Source organism: Ceratocystis lukuohia (assembly GCF_044167205.1).
Source record: "Ceratocystis lukuohia strain C4212 chromosome Unknown Supercontig3_pilon, whole genome shotgun sequence".
Classification (NCBI taxonomy): domain Eukaryota; kingdom Fungi; phylum Ascomycota; class Sordariomycetes; order Microascales; family Ceratocystidaceae; genus Ceratocystis; species Ceratocystis lukuohia.
Genome location: NW_027263522.1, coordinates 1 through 17,525, shown reverse-complemented (window position 1 = coordinate 17,525; position 17,525 = coordinate 1). Strand labels below are relative to the sequence as shown.

The 17,525-nt window shown below is 48.6% G+C and overlaps 9 protein-coding genes across 9 annotated transcripts; 6 read left to right on the top strand and 3 right to left on the bottom strand.

The window, feature by feature from the left end:
• Positions 1–1,245: 1,245 nt before the first annotated feature.
• On the bottom strand, positions 1,246–3,747 carry HOO65_030009 (uncharacterized protein; the record flags this gene model as incomplete). Its single annotated transcript, XM_071000284.1, has 1 exon — positions 1,246–3,747. The coding sequence occupies one exon, from the start codon at positions 3,745–3,747 to the stop codon at positions 1,246–1,248; it is 2,502 nt and encodes an 833-aa protein (XP_070859688.1).
• A 66-nt stretch (positions 3,748–3,813) lies between these two features.
• HOO65_030008 (Transposon Tf2-6 polyprotein) lies at positions 3,814–4,566 on the bottom strand (the record flags this gene model as incomplete). The annotated part of the gene is made up of 1 exon (XM_071000283.1): positions 3,814–4,566. One exon carries the CDS (start codon positions 4,564–4,566, stop codon positions 3,814–3,816), a length of 753 nt encoding a protein of 250 aa, XP_070859687.1.
• A 665-nt stretch (positions 4,567–5,231) lies between these two features.
• On the top strand, positions 5,232–6,203 carry HOO65_030007 (uncharacterized protein; the record flags this gene model as incomplete). Its single annotated transcript, XM_071000282.1, has 1 exon — positions 5,232–6,203. The coding sequence occupies one exon, from the start codon at positions 5,232–5,234 to the stop codon at positions 6,201–6,203; it is 972 nt and encodes a 323-aa protein (XP_070859686.1).
• A 476-nt stretch (positions 6,204–6,679) lies between these two features.
• On the top strand, positions 6,680–7,246 carry HOO65_030006 (putative retrovirus polyprotein; the record flags this gene model as incomplete). Its single annotated transcript, XM_071000281.1, has 1 exon — positions 6,680–7,246. One exon carries the CDS (start codon positions 6,680–6,682, stop codon positions 7,244–7,246), a length of 567 nt encoding a protein of 188 aa, XP_070859685.1.
• Positions 7,247–7,457: 211 nt separating this feature from the next.
• HOO65_030005 (uncharacterized protein) lies at positions 7,458–8,429 on the top strand (the record flags this gene model as incomplete). Its single annotated transcript, XM_071000280.1, has 1 exon — positions 7,458–8,429. The coding sequence occupies one exon, from the start codon at positions 7,458–7,460 to the stop codon at positions 8,427–8,429; it is 972 nt and encodes a 323-aa protein (XP_070859684.1).
• Positions 8,430–8,905: 476 nt separating this feature from the next.
• Positions 8,906–9,946, top strand: HOO65_030004 (retrovirus polyprotein; the record flags this gene model as incomplete). The annotated part of the gene is made up of 1 exon (XM_071000279.1): positions 8,906–9,946. The coding sequence occupies one exon, from the start codon at positions 8,906–8,908 to the stop codon at positions 9,944–9,946; it is 1,041 nt and encodes a 346-aa protein (XP_070859683.1).
• A 30-nt stretch (positions 9,947–9,976) lies between these two features.
• Positions 9,977–11,608, top strand: HOO65_030003 (Pol-like protein; the record flags this gene model as incomplete). The annotated part of the gene is made up of 1 exon (XM_071000278.1): positions 9,977–11,608. One exon carries the CDS (start codon positions 9,977–9,979, stop codon positions 11,606–11,608), a length of 1,632 nt encoding a protein of 543 aa, XP_070859682.1.
• A 35-nt stretch (positions 11,609–11,643) lies between these two features.
• HOO65_030002 (putative retrovirus polyprotein) lies at positions 11,644–12,159 on the top strand (the record flags this gene model as incomplete). Its single annotated transcript, XM_071000277.1, has 1 exon — positions 11,644–12,159. One exon carries the CDS (start codon positions 11,644–11,646, stop codon positions 12,157–12,159), a length of 516 nt encoding a protein of 171 aa, XP_070859681.1.
• Positions 12,160–12,803: 644 nt separating this feature from the next.
• On the bottom strand, positions 12,804–13,544 carry HOO65_030001 (uncharacterized protein; the record flags this gene model as incomplete). Its single annotated transcript, XM_071002385.1, has 3 exons — positions 12,804–12,975; positions 13,040–13,334; positions 13,379–13,544. The coding sequence occupies 3 exons, from the start codon at positions 13,542–13,544 to the stop codon at positions 12,804–12,806; spliced, it is 633 nt and encodes a 210-aa protein (XP_070859680.1).
• Positions 13,545–17,525: the final 3,981 nt, after the last annotated feature.

Below are 17,525 nucleotides of genomic sequence, written 5' to 3'. Positions count from 1 at the left end.
CGGTTCGGAGGTTCAAAGAACATGCATTAAGGAGGAAAGGGAATAACTAGCTAGACTATACTGGCAGGAGAGGGGCTCTTTATAGGTGAGCTCTGTGCGGCGGGGTCTCGCACGGACCAAGGGCATTGCCCTAACACATACAGGCGCAGCCCTTACAGTTGGCTCGCTTTGCAAAAGATTCTGACACTGTGTTATATGCTGAAGAGCCTGGGTCAATGAGTCCTGTTGTCATTGTTTTTTCATTTACTAAGACATCTACTAGCAGGAGCTCACAGTCCATCCTGTTTCTCCACACACTTTCCCACAGATCAGCAAGCAACCAACTCTCTCTCTCTTCCATCCCTTCCTGGTTCTGCACCTGCACACGACTTCGTGCAGGGCTCAGGCTTTTCCCTCCTTCTCGCAAACGTCTTCCAGCGGGGGGTCCACCCATGCTTCCAGATTGTTGATCTTCGTAGCCGGTCTGTTCGGGTTCCAAGCTGGTTTCATCGGGCACACTCGCACCAAGCAGCCTCTGCGAGCGCAACGCAAGCACACACCTGCATCCTTCCGGGCCTGAAGTTCTTCTTTCGAGACCCACTTCGAGACTTTGCCTCGGTAGGCATCGTCTGTCGGCAGGCCTGGTCCTGGTCCTTGGGTAGGCCTATTTCCTGCCTGGCTGGTATTAATGTCAATATCCATTGGGTGTCATGGGCAGGCAGGAAGGTTCTATGAGACTAACCCAATAGCTCAAAGACAGGACAGGCAGGACAGGTAGACAGGGACGAGGACAGGCAGGACAGGATGTTCAGGATGGTAACAGATACCAGGACAGAAGACAGGGACAGGAAGTTCAGTATATTCAGGGTAGGAGACGAGGACGTTGCTTGGGGAGCAACATTCAGGTAACAGAGGGAGGTTCTATCTAGTCTATATATCTACACAGGTTGTAGTTGACAAGATCTACAGTGGGGTGTGAGGCTGGTAGCGGTGAGCGAGGCTCCAGCATCGAGCAGGACAGCAGTCATGCAGGGAACGCTAAAGTAGCGTGGGAACAGTGGTCATGCAGAAACGGTGGTCATGCGGACGACAGTATCATGCTATGACGGACGGTGGTTATGCAAAGGACGCTAGCGTGCTGTTACATCATGCAGGAACACTAGCGTACTGTAACGGTCATGCAGAAGACGCTAGCGTACCGTGACAGTACCCCCCTCTCTACGGCAGAGCTCCGTCGATGCCGAGAGGGTAACCAGGAGGGTTCACCTAGGGGCCGGGCTTGTCAGGGTAACGGCGGTGGTAGTTTTCCACTAGCTGCTTTGCATTCTCCAGGTATTCGGCGGGTTCAGTTGTTGGGTCATCGTAGCCGGTCCAACGAACAACATATTTCAAGCGGGGGCGGCGTCCACGGCCGCGGCGTTCCCAGAAGGAGTCCAAGACTTCTTCAACTTCGTACTCAGTTTGTCCAGCCACTTCAACGTGAGGTGGAGGTGGACGAACTTGACCAGGGATGGGATCAGAGGTGTCAGCGTATCGGAGCTTGGACACATGAAAAACAGGATGAATCCTCATAGAGGCAGGCAACTCAAGTTTGTAAGCGTACGGGCTTATGATCTTGCAGATGCGGAACGGTCCCAAGTTCTTCCAGTCTAGCTTCTTCTGAGGCCGGGCGGTTTGAATCGTCCGGGCGTCAAGCCAGACTTTGTCGTCAACTTGGAACTGGCGAGGTGGCTGGCGGTGCCGATTCGCCTGCTCTTCATGGAAGTTTTGGGCCATTGCCATTTCAGAACGGGTCAGTTCTGTTATCTCTTCCATTCGGGCAGCGAAGGCAGCAGCGTCTCGGGACTGGGCGGAATCGGGCAGGTCGGAGATTGGCTCGAATCCCATCCGGGGTTGGAATCCGTAATTCACAAAGAAAGGGGAAATATTGGTGGTTTCAGAGTAATGCGCATTGCCAGAGAACTCGGCTAGTGGCAACCAATCTTCCCAATCGTCTTGTAGATATGCTACGTACGCACGTAGATATTGTTCCAAGACCGAATTCATTCTTTCGGTTTGACCATCGGTTTCTGGGTGGTGGGCAGAGGACAGGGTTGGTTCAATTCTCAAGGACCGAGACAGGCACCTCCAAAATTCGGCAATGAATTGAGGTCCTCGGTCCGAGACGATAGTCGATGGAAGGCCATGCAACTTCCAGACATTCTTCAGGTACAGACGGGCAGTGTCTTCGGCGTTACAGTTGCCGTGACAAGGAACCAGATGACGCATCTTGGTTAGCCGGTCTACAATCACAAGGATGGCATCGTAGCCATTGCTCTTGGGCAGGTGGGTGATAAAATCAACGGATATATCACGCCATGCTCTCTCGGGAATTGGCAGCGGGCGAAGCAGGCCTTTCTGGCCATCACGGAAGGGTGTCGCGCGGCGGCAGGTATGGCACTGGCGAACCCAGCGGGCGACGTATCTTGCCATGCCAGGCCAATAGTATTCCCGGGACAGGAGGTCGTAAGTCTTGGAACGACCTGGGTGTCCCGAGACAGGAGAGTCATGGTACAGGCAGAGGAGCTCTGCTTTCAGGGCATCGCTTTCGGGAATGTACAAGCGGTCTCGTACGTACAAGTAGCCTTCGCGCTCCGAGCACTCGGCCAGGGTGAGTGTCGGCAGGCGGCTCGTTTCAGGGTTCAGGATTGCGGCCAAGGCAGCACGGGGTACAGGGTCAGAATCATATGCAGTGCGGAAGAGTTCTTGCAGATTCGTCGGCAGGACGATCTGATTCAGGCGAGTCTGGCGGCTAGCATCGGGTAGGTTGTGATTCTTCAGGATGGTTTGGCTCTGGTGCAGAAGACGGTCATCACCCTCCTTGGGTAAGTCATCTGACCGGCGTGTGAGCGAATCAGGCTTTGCACCTAGCTTACCTGGGCGGTAAACGATGTGGAAGTTGAATCGGGACAGGAATTCAGACCAACGGGCCTGACGGCGGTTGAGTTGCTTCGTAGACATGAAGTACTCCAGATTTCGGTGGTCGGTGATAACCTTCACAGGCGAAGGGGCACCTTCCAGTTCAGGACGCCATTCCTCGAAACAGCGGATGATGGCCAGGAGTTCTTTGTCGTAGATTTCGTAGTTGCACTCGGCTGCTGAATGCTTCTTGGAGAAGAAGGCAACAGGGCAGAGGCTACCATCGTCATCGTATTGGGACATGACACCAGCTGACACATAATCGGACGCGTCGGTCTCGAGGATGATGTCTTTATCCCAATTGAAATGGGCCAGGACAGGGGCAGAGGAGAAGTGGTCTTTCAGGGTTCGGAACGCTGATTCGCAGGTAGAATCCCACACAAAAGGGACATCTTTCTTCGTCAAGCGTGTCAACGGGGTGACCAAGCTAGAGAAGTCGCGAATGAAGCGGCGGTAAAAGTTACCGAAGCCGAGGAAGGCTTGGGTATCTGTCAGGGATTTCGGGGTAGGCCAATTACACACTGTTGCGACCTTGGCTGGGTCCATTCGAATGCCATCACGGCTGATGATCAAGCCTAGGAACTTGGTTTCAGTGCAGTAGAACTCGCACTTAGGAGCCTGGGCGTATAATCCAGCGGCGCGGAGGCGTTCGAGGACCGCACGGATGTGTTCGGTGTGTTCTTCACGGGTACGACTGTAAATCAGGATGTCGTCCAAATACGCCGTGCAGAACAGGTCGAGATATTCTCTCAGGGAAGAGTTGATGTATCGTTGGAAGGAGGACGGGGCTCCCGTCAGTCCAAACGGCATGACCAGGCTCTCAAAGAGGCCAAAACACGTGCGGAAGGCAGTCAGGTATTCTTCTCCCGCAGTCATTCAGAGGTTGTTGAAAGCGGAGATGATATCAATCTTGGAAAAGTAGCGCATTCCATGCAGATTGTTCAGAGTTTCCTTGACTAAAGGCAGCGGGTATCGGTCTTTGATGGTCACAGCGTTCAAGGCATGATAATCGACACAGAAACGCAGTCCTCCGTCAGCCTTCTTCACGAACAGAACAGGAGAGGCAACATGCAAGGAGCTGGGGTGGATAAAACCTTTCTGGAGATTTTCATCGAGCCATTCACGGAGGGCTTTCAGTTCGTCTCGGGACATGGAGTACAGGGGCCCGAAAGGCAGTTTCGCACCTTCCACCAGGGGGATATGGTGATCCATGGGTCGGTGTGGTGGTAGTTTTTCCGCCTCGCGAGGGGAGAAAACATCGGTGAAATCTGACAATTCGGCGGGCAGGGAAAAGGGTTCAGGTTTCCAGGGACTTGCAGAGTCCAGGGAGTCAGGACGGTTCAGGATTCGATCGATTTCTTCCAGTGTCGTCACAAACAGTCGACAGGCAGACTGGCGGGAATAGGCAATGGCACCTTCCTTCGAGATCAGGACAATGTTCAAGTTGCGAAGGGCCAGGGGTCGTGGGGGCAAGTTACTGGGTCGATCTTTATGGGGGACGTTGTGTAAGGCCTGAAGCTTCTCGGGCTTTCCAGGAACGTTGCAGTGGTTTCGGCAGTATTCACTATCAAAAGTGATTGAGTGATCAGCGAAGCGGACAGTTGGATCATGTTGCTTTAGCCAAGGCATACCCAAGACGATGGGGTAATGAGCGAGCTGTGTGACGAAGAACAAAACGTTCTTCTGACAGTGATCGTTTATGCAGAGGCGGGCACAGACATAATGAGTACATTTTCCAGCTTCCGTTTCTCTTCCATCGAATACTTCGATTCCAAATGGAGAACGGAGGGGGTGGGTCAGAATTCAGTGCAGGGATACCCAGGTGGCATCAATGAAGGCTTTTCCTTCTGCACCACAGTCAGTCAGGGCGTATGTCGGGAAGGAACGGTCTTGAAGAGACAGTTCCACAGGGAGGATCATAAGATCTGACCGCTGATTGTATTCTTCCTCAATTGGAAGACCATGTACAGCAGCGTGTAAGGGCTGCGCCTGGAAGGACACGCTGGCCAGCCCCACTATAGAAGACCCACCCCGCAGAAGGGACTATAAGAACCTTCCTCACCAACTAGCTAGTTTAGAGTAGTTTCCCTTTCCTTTCCTCTTTAATGCGTAATCTTTGACCATCTCCGAACTTGCTTATACGAACATCTGTAGGCTAATCCGTGACATAATTACGCATTCACCAACGAATTTCTTTTCTCACCCCTATAATCACAGTATAACCTTTTTTTTTCTTTTCTTCCTTTTTTTTTTTTTCTTTTTTTTTTCCTTCCCCCATGGACCACGAGGAGACAATGAGCGACACCGAATCCAAGACCGGCTTGATGACGGATCAGGAGACAATTTCGGAACTCCTGTCCAAAGTGGAGCGCCTCGAACTCCAGCTTCACAACACCAGACGCCCTGCCCTCCCCGACGTAGAAAAATATGACGGAAAAAGTGCATTCCAGCTGAAGTCTTTCATGGCAGAGCTGAAGAACAAACACACACAGGACAGTGAAGTGCTTGGTGGTGACAAAGGTTTTGTTCATTATGCCTACAGCCGCCTGACAGGCAAGGCCAGGAACAGGGTGTCCCCCTACATTGAAACCTACCTGACGATGAAGGATGGCAAAAAGGCCCTCAAAGCCTTCTACACCCTTCTGGAGGACACCTTCTCGGATCCCAGTGCAGTGCGTCGTGCCATCCAAAGAGCCACGACCCTGTCGATGGGACAGCGTGCAGTGTCGGACTATATTGCAGAAGCTGAACTGATCTTCCTTGAGGCCAATGGCTCCAGCTGGCCTGACAATGTCAAGATCTCATACGTGGAGCAGGGGCTGTCAGCAGAGCTTGCAGACAGAATGGTATCAACAAAGGAGTACACCTCCTTCGTTGAGTACAAGAAGGACCTGCTCATGTTGGGGGCTAGCTTAGCAGCTAGAAGAAACAGAGGGTCAGGAAACCGACCTCAGCCACCTCGACCGAGCACCTGGAGTAGGAATGACAAAAGCCACACCAGAGGCGCTGGAGACCAAACCAGGTCTGCCTCTTCGTCGTCCTCCAGCCAAAAGAGAGCATGCTGGGTCCCCAAGGAAGAGATCGATAAACGCCACCAAGAAGGACGCTGCCACTGCTGTGGTGCTTCAGGGCACAAATCAGCTCAATGCCCTTACCTTCCAGCACAACCCCCAGCTGGCTCCTCAAGGCCTGTCAGAAAGGTAGAGGAAGTGAGCCCTGAGTTAGACGAGTCCTTGGATGAAGAAGACACCCCTTCGGAAAACTAGATACCTCTGTGCAAAGTCGTGTACAGAGGTCCAAGGAGGGGCCCAAACAATTCGTGTCAAACTGGGAAAAGGAGGACGAGGAATAGCCACACAAGAACTGGGCTATAGAGGTGGACATAGTTATTAATGGGAACCTCCCATCCATCGCCTTAATAGATACTGGCAGTGCCTCAACCTCTATGATCAGTGAAAGAATTGTGACAAAGAACAAGCTCCCCACGCAAAGGGCCAGGAAACCCCATAGCCTGACCCTGTTTAACAGCATGAAGCCCACTATCTCGGATCAAATTGCCTTTTTCGAAATAGATGTAGGTGGCTTCAAAGAAAAGCACACTGCCTGGGTTATCCCGAACCTAACAGATGAAGTTCTGATTGGATACCCATGGCTTAAGAGAAATAATGCAGTAATTGACTGCGAAAGAGATACAATCACCTTCAAAAGTAGTGACATCACAGTCTGTGGTAGAAACACCACAATGCCAGCCAAACCTCAGTTTGTGAGGAGGCTGCGAACTTTCGAACAGTTGATCGAAAAAGATAGCAAAGACCACAGCATGTACAAGGCCAAAGTTTTCAGAGCTACAGTGGAAGACATCAACAAAGCCCTGGACCGCCTTTACCAAGACCAACTACCCACAGACCCATCAAAGTGGAAAAGCAAGGTACCTGCCTGGGTGTCAAACGAAAACGTTGATGCTTTCAACCCAGATGCACAATTTACCAAGCGCCTCCCTCCTCACTGTCCAGGAATGGATCATGAGATTGAGCTGTCTGTCCCAGACGATAAAGCACCATGGGGTCCTCTCTACAAGATGTCTCGCGATGAAGTCCTGGTTCTTTGCCAAACGATTCTGACATTGCTACAGAAAGATTACATACACCCAAGCAAGTCCACAGCTGCCACACCAATTCTATTCATCAAGAAACCAGGTGGTTGTAAGGGCTGCGCCTGGAAGGACACGCTGGCCAGCCCCACTATAGAAGACCCACCCCGCAGAAGGGACTATAAGAACCTTCCTCACCAACTAGCTAGTTTAGAGTAGTTTCCCTTTCCTTTCCTCTTTAATGCGTAATCTTTGACCATCTCCGAACTTGCTTATACGAACATCTGTAGGCTAATCCGTGACATAATTACGCATTCACCAACGAATTTCTTTTCTCACCCCTATAATCACAGTATAACCTTTTTTTTTCTTTTCTTCCTTTTTTTTTTTTTCTTTTTTTTTTCCTTCCCCCATGGACCACGAGGAGACAATGAGTGACACCGAATCCAAGACCGGCTTGATGACGGATCAGGAGACAATTTCGGAACTCCTGTCCAAAGTGGAGCGCCTCGAACTCCAGCTTCACAACACCAGACGCCCTGCCCTCCCCGACGTAGAAAAATATGACGGAAAAAGTGCATTCCAGCTGAAGTCTTTCATGGCAGAGCTGAAGAACAAACACGCACAGGACAGTGAAGTGCTTGGTGGTGACAAAGGTTTTGTTCATTATGCCTACAGCCGCCTGACAGGCAAGGCCAGGAACAGGGTGTCCCCCTACATTGAAACCTACCTGACGATGAAGGATGGCAAAAAGGCCCTCAAAGCCTTCTACACCCTTCTGGAGGACACCTTCTCGGATCCCAGTGCAGTGCGTCGTGCCATCCAAAGAGCCACGACCCTGTCGATGGGACAGCGTGCAGTGTCGGACTATATTGCAGAAGCTGAACTGATCTTCCTTGAGGCCAATGGCTCCAGCTGGCCTGACAATGTCAAGATCTCATACGTGGAGCAGGGGCTGTCAGCAGAGCTTGCAGACAGAATGGTATCAACAAAGGAGTACACCTCCTTCGTTGAGTACAAGAAGGACCTGCTCATGTTGGGGGCTAGCTTAGCAGCTAGAAGAAACAGAGGGTCAGGAAACCGACCTCAGCCACCTCGACCGAGCACCTGGAGTAGGAATGACAAAAGCCACACCAGAGGCGCTGGAGACCAAACCAGGTCTGCCTCTTCGTCGTCCTCCAGCCAAAAGAGAGCACGCTGGGTCCCCAAGGAAGAGATCGATAAACGCCACCAAGAAGGACGCTGCCACCGCTGTGGTGCTTCAGGGCACAAATCAGCTCAATGCCCTTACCTTCCAGCACGACCCCCAGCTGGCTCCTCAAGGCCTGTCAGAAAGGTAGAGGAAGTGAGCCCCGAGTTAGACGAGTCCTTGGATGAAGAAGACACCCCTTCGGAAAACTAGATACCTCTGTGCAAAGTCGTGTACAGAGGTCCAAGGAGGGGCCCAAACAATTCGTGTCGAACTGGGAAAAGGAGGACGAGGAACAGCCACACAAGAACCGGGCTATAGAGGTGGACATAGTTATTAATGGGAACCTCCCATCCATCGCCTTAATAGATACTGGCAGTGCCTCAACCTCTATGATCAGTGAAAGAATTGTGACAAAGAACAAGCTCCCCACGCAAAGGGCCAGGAAACCCCGTAGCCTGACCCCGTTTAACAGCACGAAGCCCACTATCTCGGATCAAATTGCCTTTTTCGAAATAGATGTAGGTGGCTTCAAAGAAAAGCACGCTGCCTGGGTTATCCCGAACCTAACAGATGAAGTTCTGATTGGATACCCATGGCTTAAGAGAAATAATGCAGTAATTGACTGCGAAAGAGATACAATCACCTTCAAAAGTAGCGACATCACAGTCTGTGGTAGAAACACCACAATGCCGGCCAAACCTCAGTTTGTGAGGAGGCTGCGAACTTTCGAACGGTTGATCGAAAAAGATAGCAAAGACCACAGCATGTACGAGGCCAAAGTTTTCAGAGCTACAGTGGAAGACATCAACAAAGCCCTGGACCGCCTTTACCAAGACCAACTACCCACAGACCCATCAAAGTGGAAAAGCAAGGTACCTGCCTGGGTGTCAAACGAAAACGTTGATGCTTTCAACCCAGATGCACAATTTACCAAGCGCCTCCCTCCTCACCGTCCAGGAATGGATCACGAGATTGAGCTGTCTGTCCCAGACGATAAAGCACCATGGGGTCCTCTCTACAAGATGTCTCGCGATGAACTCCTGGTTCTTCGCCAAACGATTCTGACATTGCTACAGAAAGATTACATACGCCCAAGCAAGTCCACAGCCGCCGCGCCAATTCTATTCGTCAAGAAACCAGGTGGTGGTTTACGCTTCTGTGTGGACTACCGAGCTCTCAATGGAGTAATGATAAAGGACCGTTACCCACTTCCCAACATCACAGAGACCCTGCGCAATGTCTCAGAAGCAACCCTCTTTACGAAACTGGATGTCATCTCTGCCTTCCACAACATTCGGATTGCCAAAGGAGATGAGTGGAAAACAGCTTTCAGGACTCGCCAGGGACTTTATGAGTGGCAAGTGATGCCATTTGGACTGGCCAATGCACCTGCACACTTCCAGAGATTCATTAACAGCCTGTTGCGACCGTATCTCGATGTTTGGGCCTCTGCGTATGTCGACGATGTTCTTATCTTCACAAATGGAACCCCGGAAGATCACTACGAGAAAGTCAACACAGCCTTGACCTGTCTGCGAGAAGGAGGCCTGACTGTAGATATCAACAAGTGCGAGTTTGCAACTCAGGAAATCACGTATCTGGGATACATCCTACGACCTGGTCAAATTCTGACAGACCCAAAGAAAATCTCAGCGATCTCAGAATGGGAAACACCAAGTTCTGTACAGCATGTGAGGAAGTTTTTAGGGCTTTGCAACTTCTACTGAGGATTCATTGACAACTATTCTGAAGTCGTCATGCCACTTAACGCCCTGGTAACAACGAAGAAAACATTTTGCTGGAATGAAGCAGCAGATGAGGCATTCAGGAAACTTAAGCAAGCCTTCACCTCAGCGCCAATCCTATGTAGTCATGACCCAGAATTGACAACAATAGTGGAGGCAGATGCCTCTGGGTATGCTATGGGTGCAGCTCTCCTGCAGATTCAGCCAGATGGTTCCAAACGCCCCTGTGCATATACAAGCCGAAAACTGACTGCATCGGAATGCAACTATGCCATTCATGACAAAGAACTTCTTGCAATCATTTATGCACTCAAGGAATGGCGTAGTGAACTGAAAGGTTTGAAGGATGCCTTTGAGGTGGTGTCAGACCACAAGAACCTCCTACACTTTACAAAGCTCCAACATCTGTCAGAACGTCAAGCCCGTTGGTACCTAACGTTGAGCGAGTACAATTGTTTCATCACTCACCGCCCAGGCAAGCTCTCTGCACTCCCTGACGCCTTGTCACGGCGTGACATGCCAGAAGGCCCAGACGACGGTCGATTCGAGGAACGAAAGCAACAGCTGCTACAATCCCAGAGAAACGGAGTTGATGAAGTGCTCAAAGTGAGGCGTACCGACAGCCAACTTCTGATTCCAAGCGAAACCACACCCCCAGATTCACTGCCAGAGAAAATGAAGAGCATGTGGTCCAAGGCTGTAGACAACGACAAGGATCTTGAACAAATCAGAGCCTGCCTGATGGCGAAAGACAGCCAGTGGCCAGAAGATCTCAGACACAGACTGCGTGTGGGCGTCAGTGACTGCTCCTTGGACGACAAGATGCGAGTACTGTACCGAGGCCGATTTTGGGTCCCCAATTCAGAACCCTTGAGAACAGCATTGATGCAAGACGTTCACGACTCACCTACCCTCATACACCCTGGAAAGAATGTGCTATATGCAGAACTGGCTCGTATGTTCTTTTGGCCCAACTTTGTTGCAGATGTACGACGATTTTCGAGAAATTGCCAGGTCTGTGGAAGCACAAATACTTGGCGCACTAGCAAAGAGGGCTTGTTGAAACCCCTGCCTATCCCAGATCAGCCATGGCAAGACATTGCAATCGATTTCATTGGCCCACTGCCAACAGCGAAGAAAGGCGAGGAGGAATTCACCCACATACTCACCGTGATTGACTGCATGTCGAAAGGAGTGCTCCTAATGCCAATGAAAGCACTGGATATGGAAAATGTGGCTGATGCTTTCTTCCACAACTACTACAGGCACCATGGGCTACCAAGATCCATACTTTCGGACCGAGAATTCGTCAACGCAGCTTGGAAAATGATTTGCACAGAACTTGGAGTGGAAAGGAGGTCAACAACAGCATACCACCCAGCAACTAATGGAGCTGTTGAGAGGATGAATGCTGAGGTCAAGTCTAAACTTGCTAAGCTTGGTGCCCAAGGACCACATTGGTTGAAGGCTATCCCAATGGTCGAGTTTGCTCTCAATGCAACACCAAGCAGTGCAACCCAAATATCACCATTCTTCCTCAGTCATGGCTATCACCCCAAGACAATTGACCTGGAACCCCCCAGACACCGCCACCAAACCCTGATGGCCCGCTTGGCCAAGCAAAACGGGTTTTGGACAAGTTGAGGAGTGCTCGAGATTGGGCCAAGGCAAACCTTACCATGGCTAGAGCTACTATGGAAGAAGCCGCAAATGAGAAACGAAGGCCACACAGAGACTACCAACCAGGTGACTGGGTTTGGCTGACACTGCGAAAGGAGCATTTTGGACCAGGACTAGGACGTGGACTACAAAGCAAACATATCCGCTGCAAAGTGAAAGAAAAGGTTGGCAGTCACACTTACAAGCTGGATGTACCAGGCTCGACAGCTCATGACACCTACCATGCCGACCGACTCAGACCTGCAGCAGATGATGCTTTCCCATCCCAGACTACTCACGATGACCGTCCAGGCCCAGTGGGACATGAAGATGGTGTAGACAAATATGATGCAGAAAAGATACTGAACCAGAGGACAAGATATGGCAAGTTACAATACCGAGTCAAATGGCAAGGATGGAATCAGCCCACGTGGGAACCAGCTGAATATCTGGAGAACACCATCGCACTGGAGGAGTGGAAGGAAACTAACGCACAACAACCGGAAACGAGAAGGAGAAGAAGGAGGCAGATGTAAGGGCTGCGCCTGGAAGGACACGCTGGCCAGCCCCACTATAGAAGACCCACCCCGCAGAAGGGACTATAAGAACCTTCCTCACCAACTAGCTAGTTTAGAGTAGTTTCCCTTTCCTTTCCTCTTTAATGCGTAATCTTTGACCATCTCCGAACTTGCTTATACGAACATCTGTAGGCTAATCCGTGACAATGTTCTGGAAGGAGGAATGAGTGATTATTGAAATTGTTCCATCTCCATCTGTTTCTTGCCTGAAGAGCACATAAAGGGCATTTTCCAAGCCTATTTGTTCAGTCTAGACACCATAGTGAGGAATACATAATCGGTTGAGATCTGCACTTCGACTAAGGATCACATAGACAAACAACAACCATTATCAACGATCCCTTTTTCTTCTCATCCTAAGGGCTTTCAAAATGTCCTCTCAGTTTGTACTATTGTCTGTATTGGCTGCACTAACTTGGCTGTTACAGAACCCCTGGTAAGCTCTGAACTATAAATAAAGCACCAAGTATTATTCAGCTGTTTCTCTTATTAATGTTCTTATGGGATGCAATGTAGTTTCTCTGTTACACCAATATAAAAATACTTCTTTTGTTTAGCTATGAACTAACTTATTGCCAAACCTAAGCTAGTTACACTAAGCTCTAAGCTGCTGTTTCATCAGGGTTGGTGGGGGGGTAAGAGAAGACACTAGGGTTCTCAAATGTCTGGACACTCTCGTAGGACCAGATCTTGGATATCTCGGAGTCCTTGGTACACTTGAGGGGTGCAACAGCAACATGGTCATAGTACAGATTCATGAATAACTTGGCATCACTATAATTGAATAAAACTGTTAGTGGCCTTTTCAACAGTTTACAGCTGTTCTCTGGTGACTTACTAATCCTTGTAGTAAGAAGAGTGCAGGGTTAGCTGGATGTCTGTAGGTGAAGAGAAATGGTACAGGCCAGATCTGATATTGCGGCCAACGCCGTCAGAGAAGCACTCCAGAGTAGAAGTCTCAAAGCTGTTCTCCAAACCATTCTCAGCAGTCTTGCCATCCCAGTTCCAGTGGTGGGTGCAAGTAGCCTTGGGCCGGATACTGGGGTTGGCATCAATGACATTGGGGTCGTTCAAGTCGTCTGGAAAAAGAGCGATTGTTAGTATAGGTTTGTAGATATAGAAGTGAGACTGAACTATCACTACGAATTTTCAGTGAAACTCCTTCGTCTTAACTTACATTTCAAGGTGCAGCTGAACAGAGGATCGCTGGGAGCAGTTTTGACACAAGAAACCTCCATATCAGAGACTTCAAGGGGCTTGACCTCTTCACCAGTGCGGGCAACAAGGGGAGAAGCAAAGGCAGTGGAGGCCAGAGCAAGGACGAGAGTAGTAGTGGAAATCATTTTTGTAGTGGGAAAGAAGAAGTATTGTGAACAGGATGTAAGTGGTATGAGAGTTGAAACGTTGCAAAGTTGGTAAAGAAAAGATGAAGTTGAAGGCGATGATTGCAATGAAGACAAGATCCAAAACCCCATTCTACCAGTGACATTGTGCCCTTCTTATATGCCATGAGACATCTTTGATAAAATGACCATGTCCTACTCAACAGTGTGGGGTGATTTACACACACTTTCACTCTAGCTGCGATAGTCAGGTCACTTGACAGTTGGTGTGCACGACTTCTTTTCTCTCATGCTCAAAGCTGGTATTTTCCTTTCGTAATCTTAGTCAACCTGACTGTATTTGCTTTTCTCCTCCAGCTTTTGCAAGGCCTTTTGACTGGCATTGGCATCTGACATTGTATCGTGCTCTAGGACCCTGGCTTAGTGTTTATTTTCCGAGTTCTTTACATGTTGTGGGCGCTTTCTAGATGCCATCTGCCGGCCTATGTTTCTCTAGTTTTCTCCAAGGCCCGGCCGGCTATGACCAAAGAAGCTTTCAACAGGGCAAACAATGTGGGGTGACCTTGAGTTAAGTCCGGGGCCCCAAGGCCCGGCCGGCTATGGCTAAAGAATCTGTTAAGAGGGCGAACAATGCGGGGTGACCTTGAGCTAAGTCCGCGGCCCCAAGGTCTGGGCCATGGCTTGTATGCCTTTGTATGAAAAATGAAAATAACATTGCCTAATTATGCCTCTTATACTTGTATATAATTATGTAAAACTGCTAAAGGTTTGGACTACTGAAGGTCAATTCATGGCACTAGGCTTACACGTGAGACCACTATCTACCTGAGTGCATAGCTAGTGTTCTAGTCTGACCCGAGGCTATTATCACTTCTTCCCCTTCCACTACTGCTTCAACCTCTGACTTTGTAATTCCTTTGCCATAACTACATACACACATACACAGGGGACTGTAGCATGACAAGCTAGTGTGGCATAGACGAGTTTCTTGGGCCCCACATCGGAAATTGCACTTTTTAGGATTTGCATGTTTATAGGTGTATTAGGTCGGATTTATAGTAAAATCCGATCAAGGCTATGGGCAATATTCAGCTATTGGATGAATGTTGGATAAACTACATGGAGGATGTGTATTGTGGGGAATTTGCCTTCGGTCGGGTTAACCCTGGGTAAACCCGAGCCGGAATACTTCAGCTTAGTTGTCCATGATGGAAGAACTTAACACCTTAGAGAATGAATAAAAAGTAAGCTTCACCATAACGATCAATCTGTATACCAGCACGGTTCCACGTGCGGTTGTACAGGATCACGAGTGACTTCTAAAGCGATAAAATCTGAATTCAGTAGATTGTTCTGACAGACTCCTTAGTTCACATCACATGGCCCATATCACTTTGTGTCACAACTGTAGGACAGTATACTTGTTGACTTTGAACCAGTGCTACGGGGATTAGAGGAGGTAATTCGCCACCTGTTACGGCATTGATTGCTTCGCGAGCCACTGATTTTCAAAATATAAAGGGATGTATCGAGATGGAGATATATCGTGCGCGATAAGCCAGCGAAGCAGGCAAGTGAGCGTTGCGCTTTTATCAACCTTCCGAATTAAATTCACAATAGAAACACCATCATCTATCTGATCAACTAAAATTAATCACTATGCTATTCCCTGCCTGCTGACAGGTCCTTGCATTACGTCTGGTCTTTCTGCAAATACTACACTGCAGAACCCTTGCTCCTCATAACCTTCCGTGGCCACATTTTGAGGATTCAACTATTACCTGCGTATCAATATCCATCTGATCAATTCATTGTGATGCTTCCCCTATAGTTCAATGCCCTTGGTTCTGTACCCTAGTTCTTTTCACCCCCTCGTGCTGCGCTACTGTCTTATTCTCTTACTCAAGCTGGTCAAGGCTTTCCTGTGGTAAGACCATCTCGTCCATAATAACAGTTGTTGCCTTCTCAAAATGCGTCATGGCTTCAATTATTGACTCAGGGGAGCTGCTGTTATGATTCTAATCCTTACTTGCAGATAACTAGAATGCCATTGGGCCTCTAGCACTGCCTTTGGGTTCCTTTCAGTCTAAGTGGTCGATGGTATCGTGACCTCTACGGGAGGCGTCGGAGTCCATAGCTGCCCATCAACCTTCGAGTTTACAGAAGGATTAGAAATCATAAGACCAGCTTTCCAGAGTCAATAATTGAAGTTGTGAAGCATTATGAAAAGGCAACGGCTATTATTATACATGAGATGGTTTTACTACAGGAAAGTGTTCACAAACTTGAACAAGAGAATAACACAGTAGGGCAGCACGAGAGGGGAAAAGAACTAGGGTACAGAAAGAAGGGCATTGAACTATAGGAAGCATTACAATGACTTGATCCTATAGATGATGGTGTTTCTATTGCGAATTTAATTCGGAAGGTTCATAAAAGTGCATTGCTCACTTGCCTGCGTCGCTGGCTTATCAAGCACGTTACCCTGGACTCATTCAAGGTAAGAAATTTCTCATGGCAGGATGAGAATATCAAAGAACTTATCCTGACTTTTTGCAGATGTAGCAGCGATAACAAAGGGAACGTATCTCAGCACAAAATTGTATTAGCGTAATGTTCTCATATTTGAACTTGAATCACGGTTGGACCTGTCCAAAGACTTTTCTAGGCTCAATGAAACGTTGCCTGAAGAGGACACACCTATCCATCGGGCTTTCTAGGTGCCGCTTGTAAAATGACCAACTAGTGCTATTGATCCATGAAAGGGACCAAGTTGGAATTGCCAAGCCAGTCCCATATACCGAAAGTTGCAATCTCCAAAGCTTTCTTGTCAATGCTAAACCGATGTGAAAAGTACCAAAAGACCGTCTTATTTGTTGTGGGAGAGGATGAAGTGGGACGAAATTTCAACCACAGCCGGCCGACCTTTGAATATTCCGCATACTTGAGTACTGTTACGACTATGGAATTAGCATCGCGATACCGACAGTTGAGTACATCCAAGATTCTGGTGAATGAGGAACACGGAAAAAAGAATTAAAGTTGGTGTTTTTTGTCCCTAGTTTGAATTCTCAACATAGTTTCGCATTTGCGAAGTACAGCTCTCTGTCGCTTTTCTATTTCATCTTTTCTTCTTTACGTTCACTTTTCTAGCGAATAGAGCGCATAGGGGCTTCAAAGGTCAGGAAGGGTAGTACGAAGTCGATGAACTCTGAGATGACGAAATCCTGGACGTGAATTTCGCGTTCGATTAAAATTTTCAACTACATAGAAGCAAAGTTAGACAGCGAAGAAAATTCGCACGTTACAACCTCTAGAACAACAGACAACAGACAACAGTGATCCATAATGGACTTGAAAAGTCCCGAAGACCTAGATTTCAATCCAGAAGCCCTGTAAGAATATCTAAAATGTTGGATAAAATGCGTCTATCAATGATGAATATGCTCAGATTATAGATAGAAGGCACTATGTGAAAGCGCCAAGTGGACATGTGCTTTCTTGGATATCAAAAACACAAGATTTCAACTTGGCCTCATATTCCTCCATTCGAACCCACACTTGAGCTAATATAAATTGTTTTAAGATGTCACTGGCCTACCTCGACTCGGTGTAATACAAGGCCTGGCTGGATTGAGCTTTATCATACAGCTAAAACGCAGAGAATCGTGCAAGACAAAGCAATGATTGTGAAGGGAAATACCCTGAATCAAGTATAAAGGCAAAGCCAAAGTTTGCTAGATATTGGAGAATTTTGGGGGGAGCTATCGTAAGCTCTAATAAGAAAGACGTATGCAACTCATTGAAGGTAGTCGGGCGTTAAAAGGCTACAGTTAGGGTTAGGGTTAGGGTTAGGGTTAGGGTTAGGGTTAGGGTTAGGGTTAGTTAGGGGTTAGGGTTAGGGTTAGGGTTAGGGTTAGGGTTAGGGTTAGGGTTAGGGTTAGGGTTAGGGTTAGGGTTAGGGTTAGGGTTAGGGTTAGG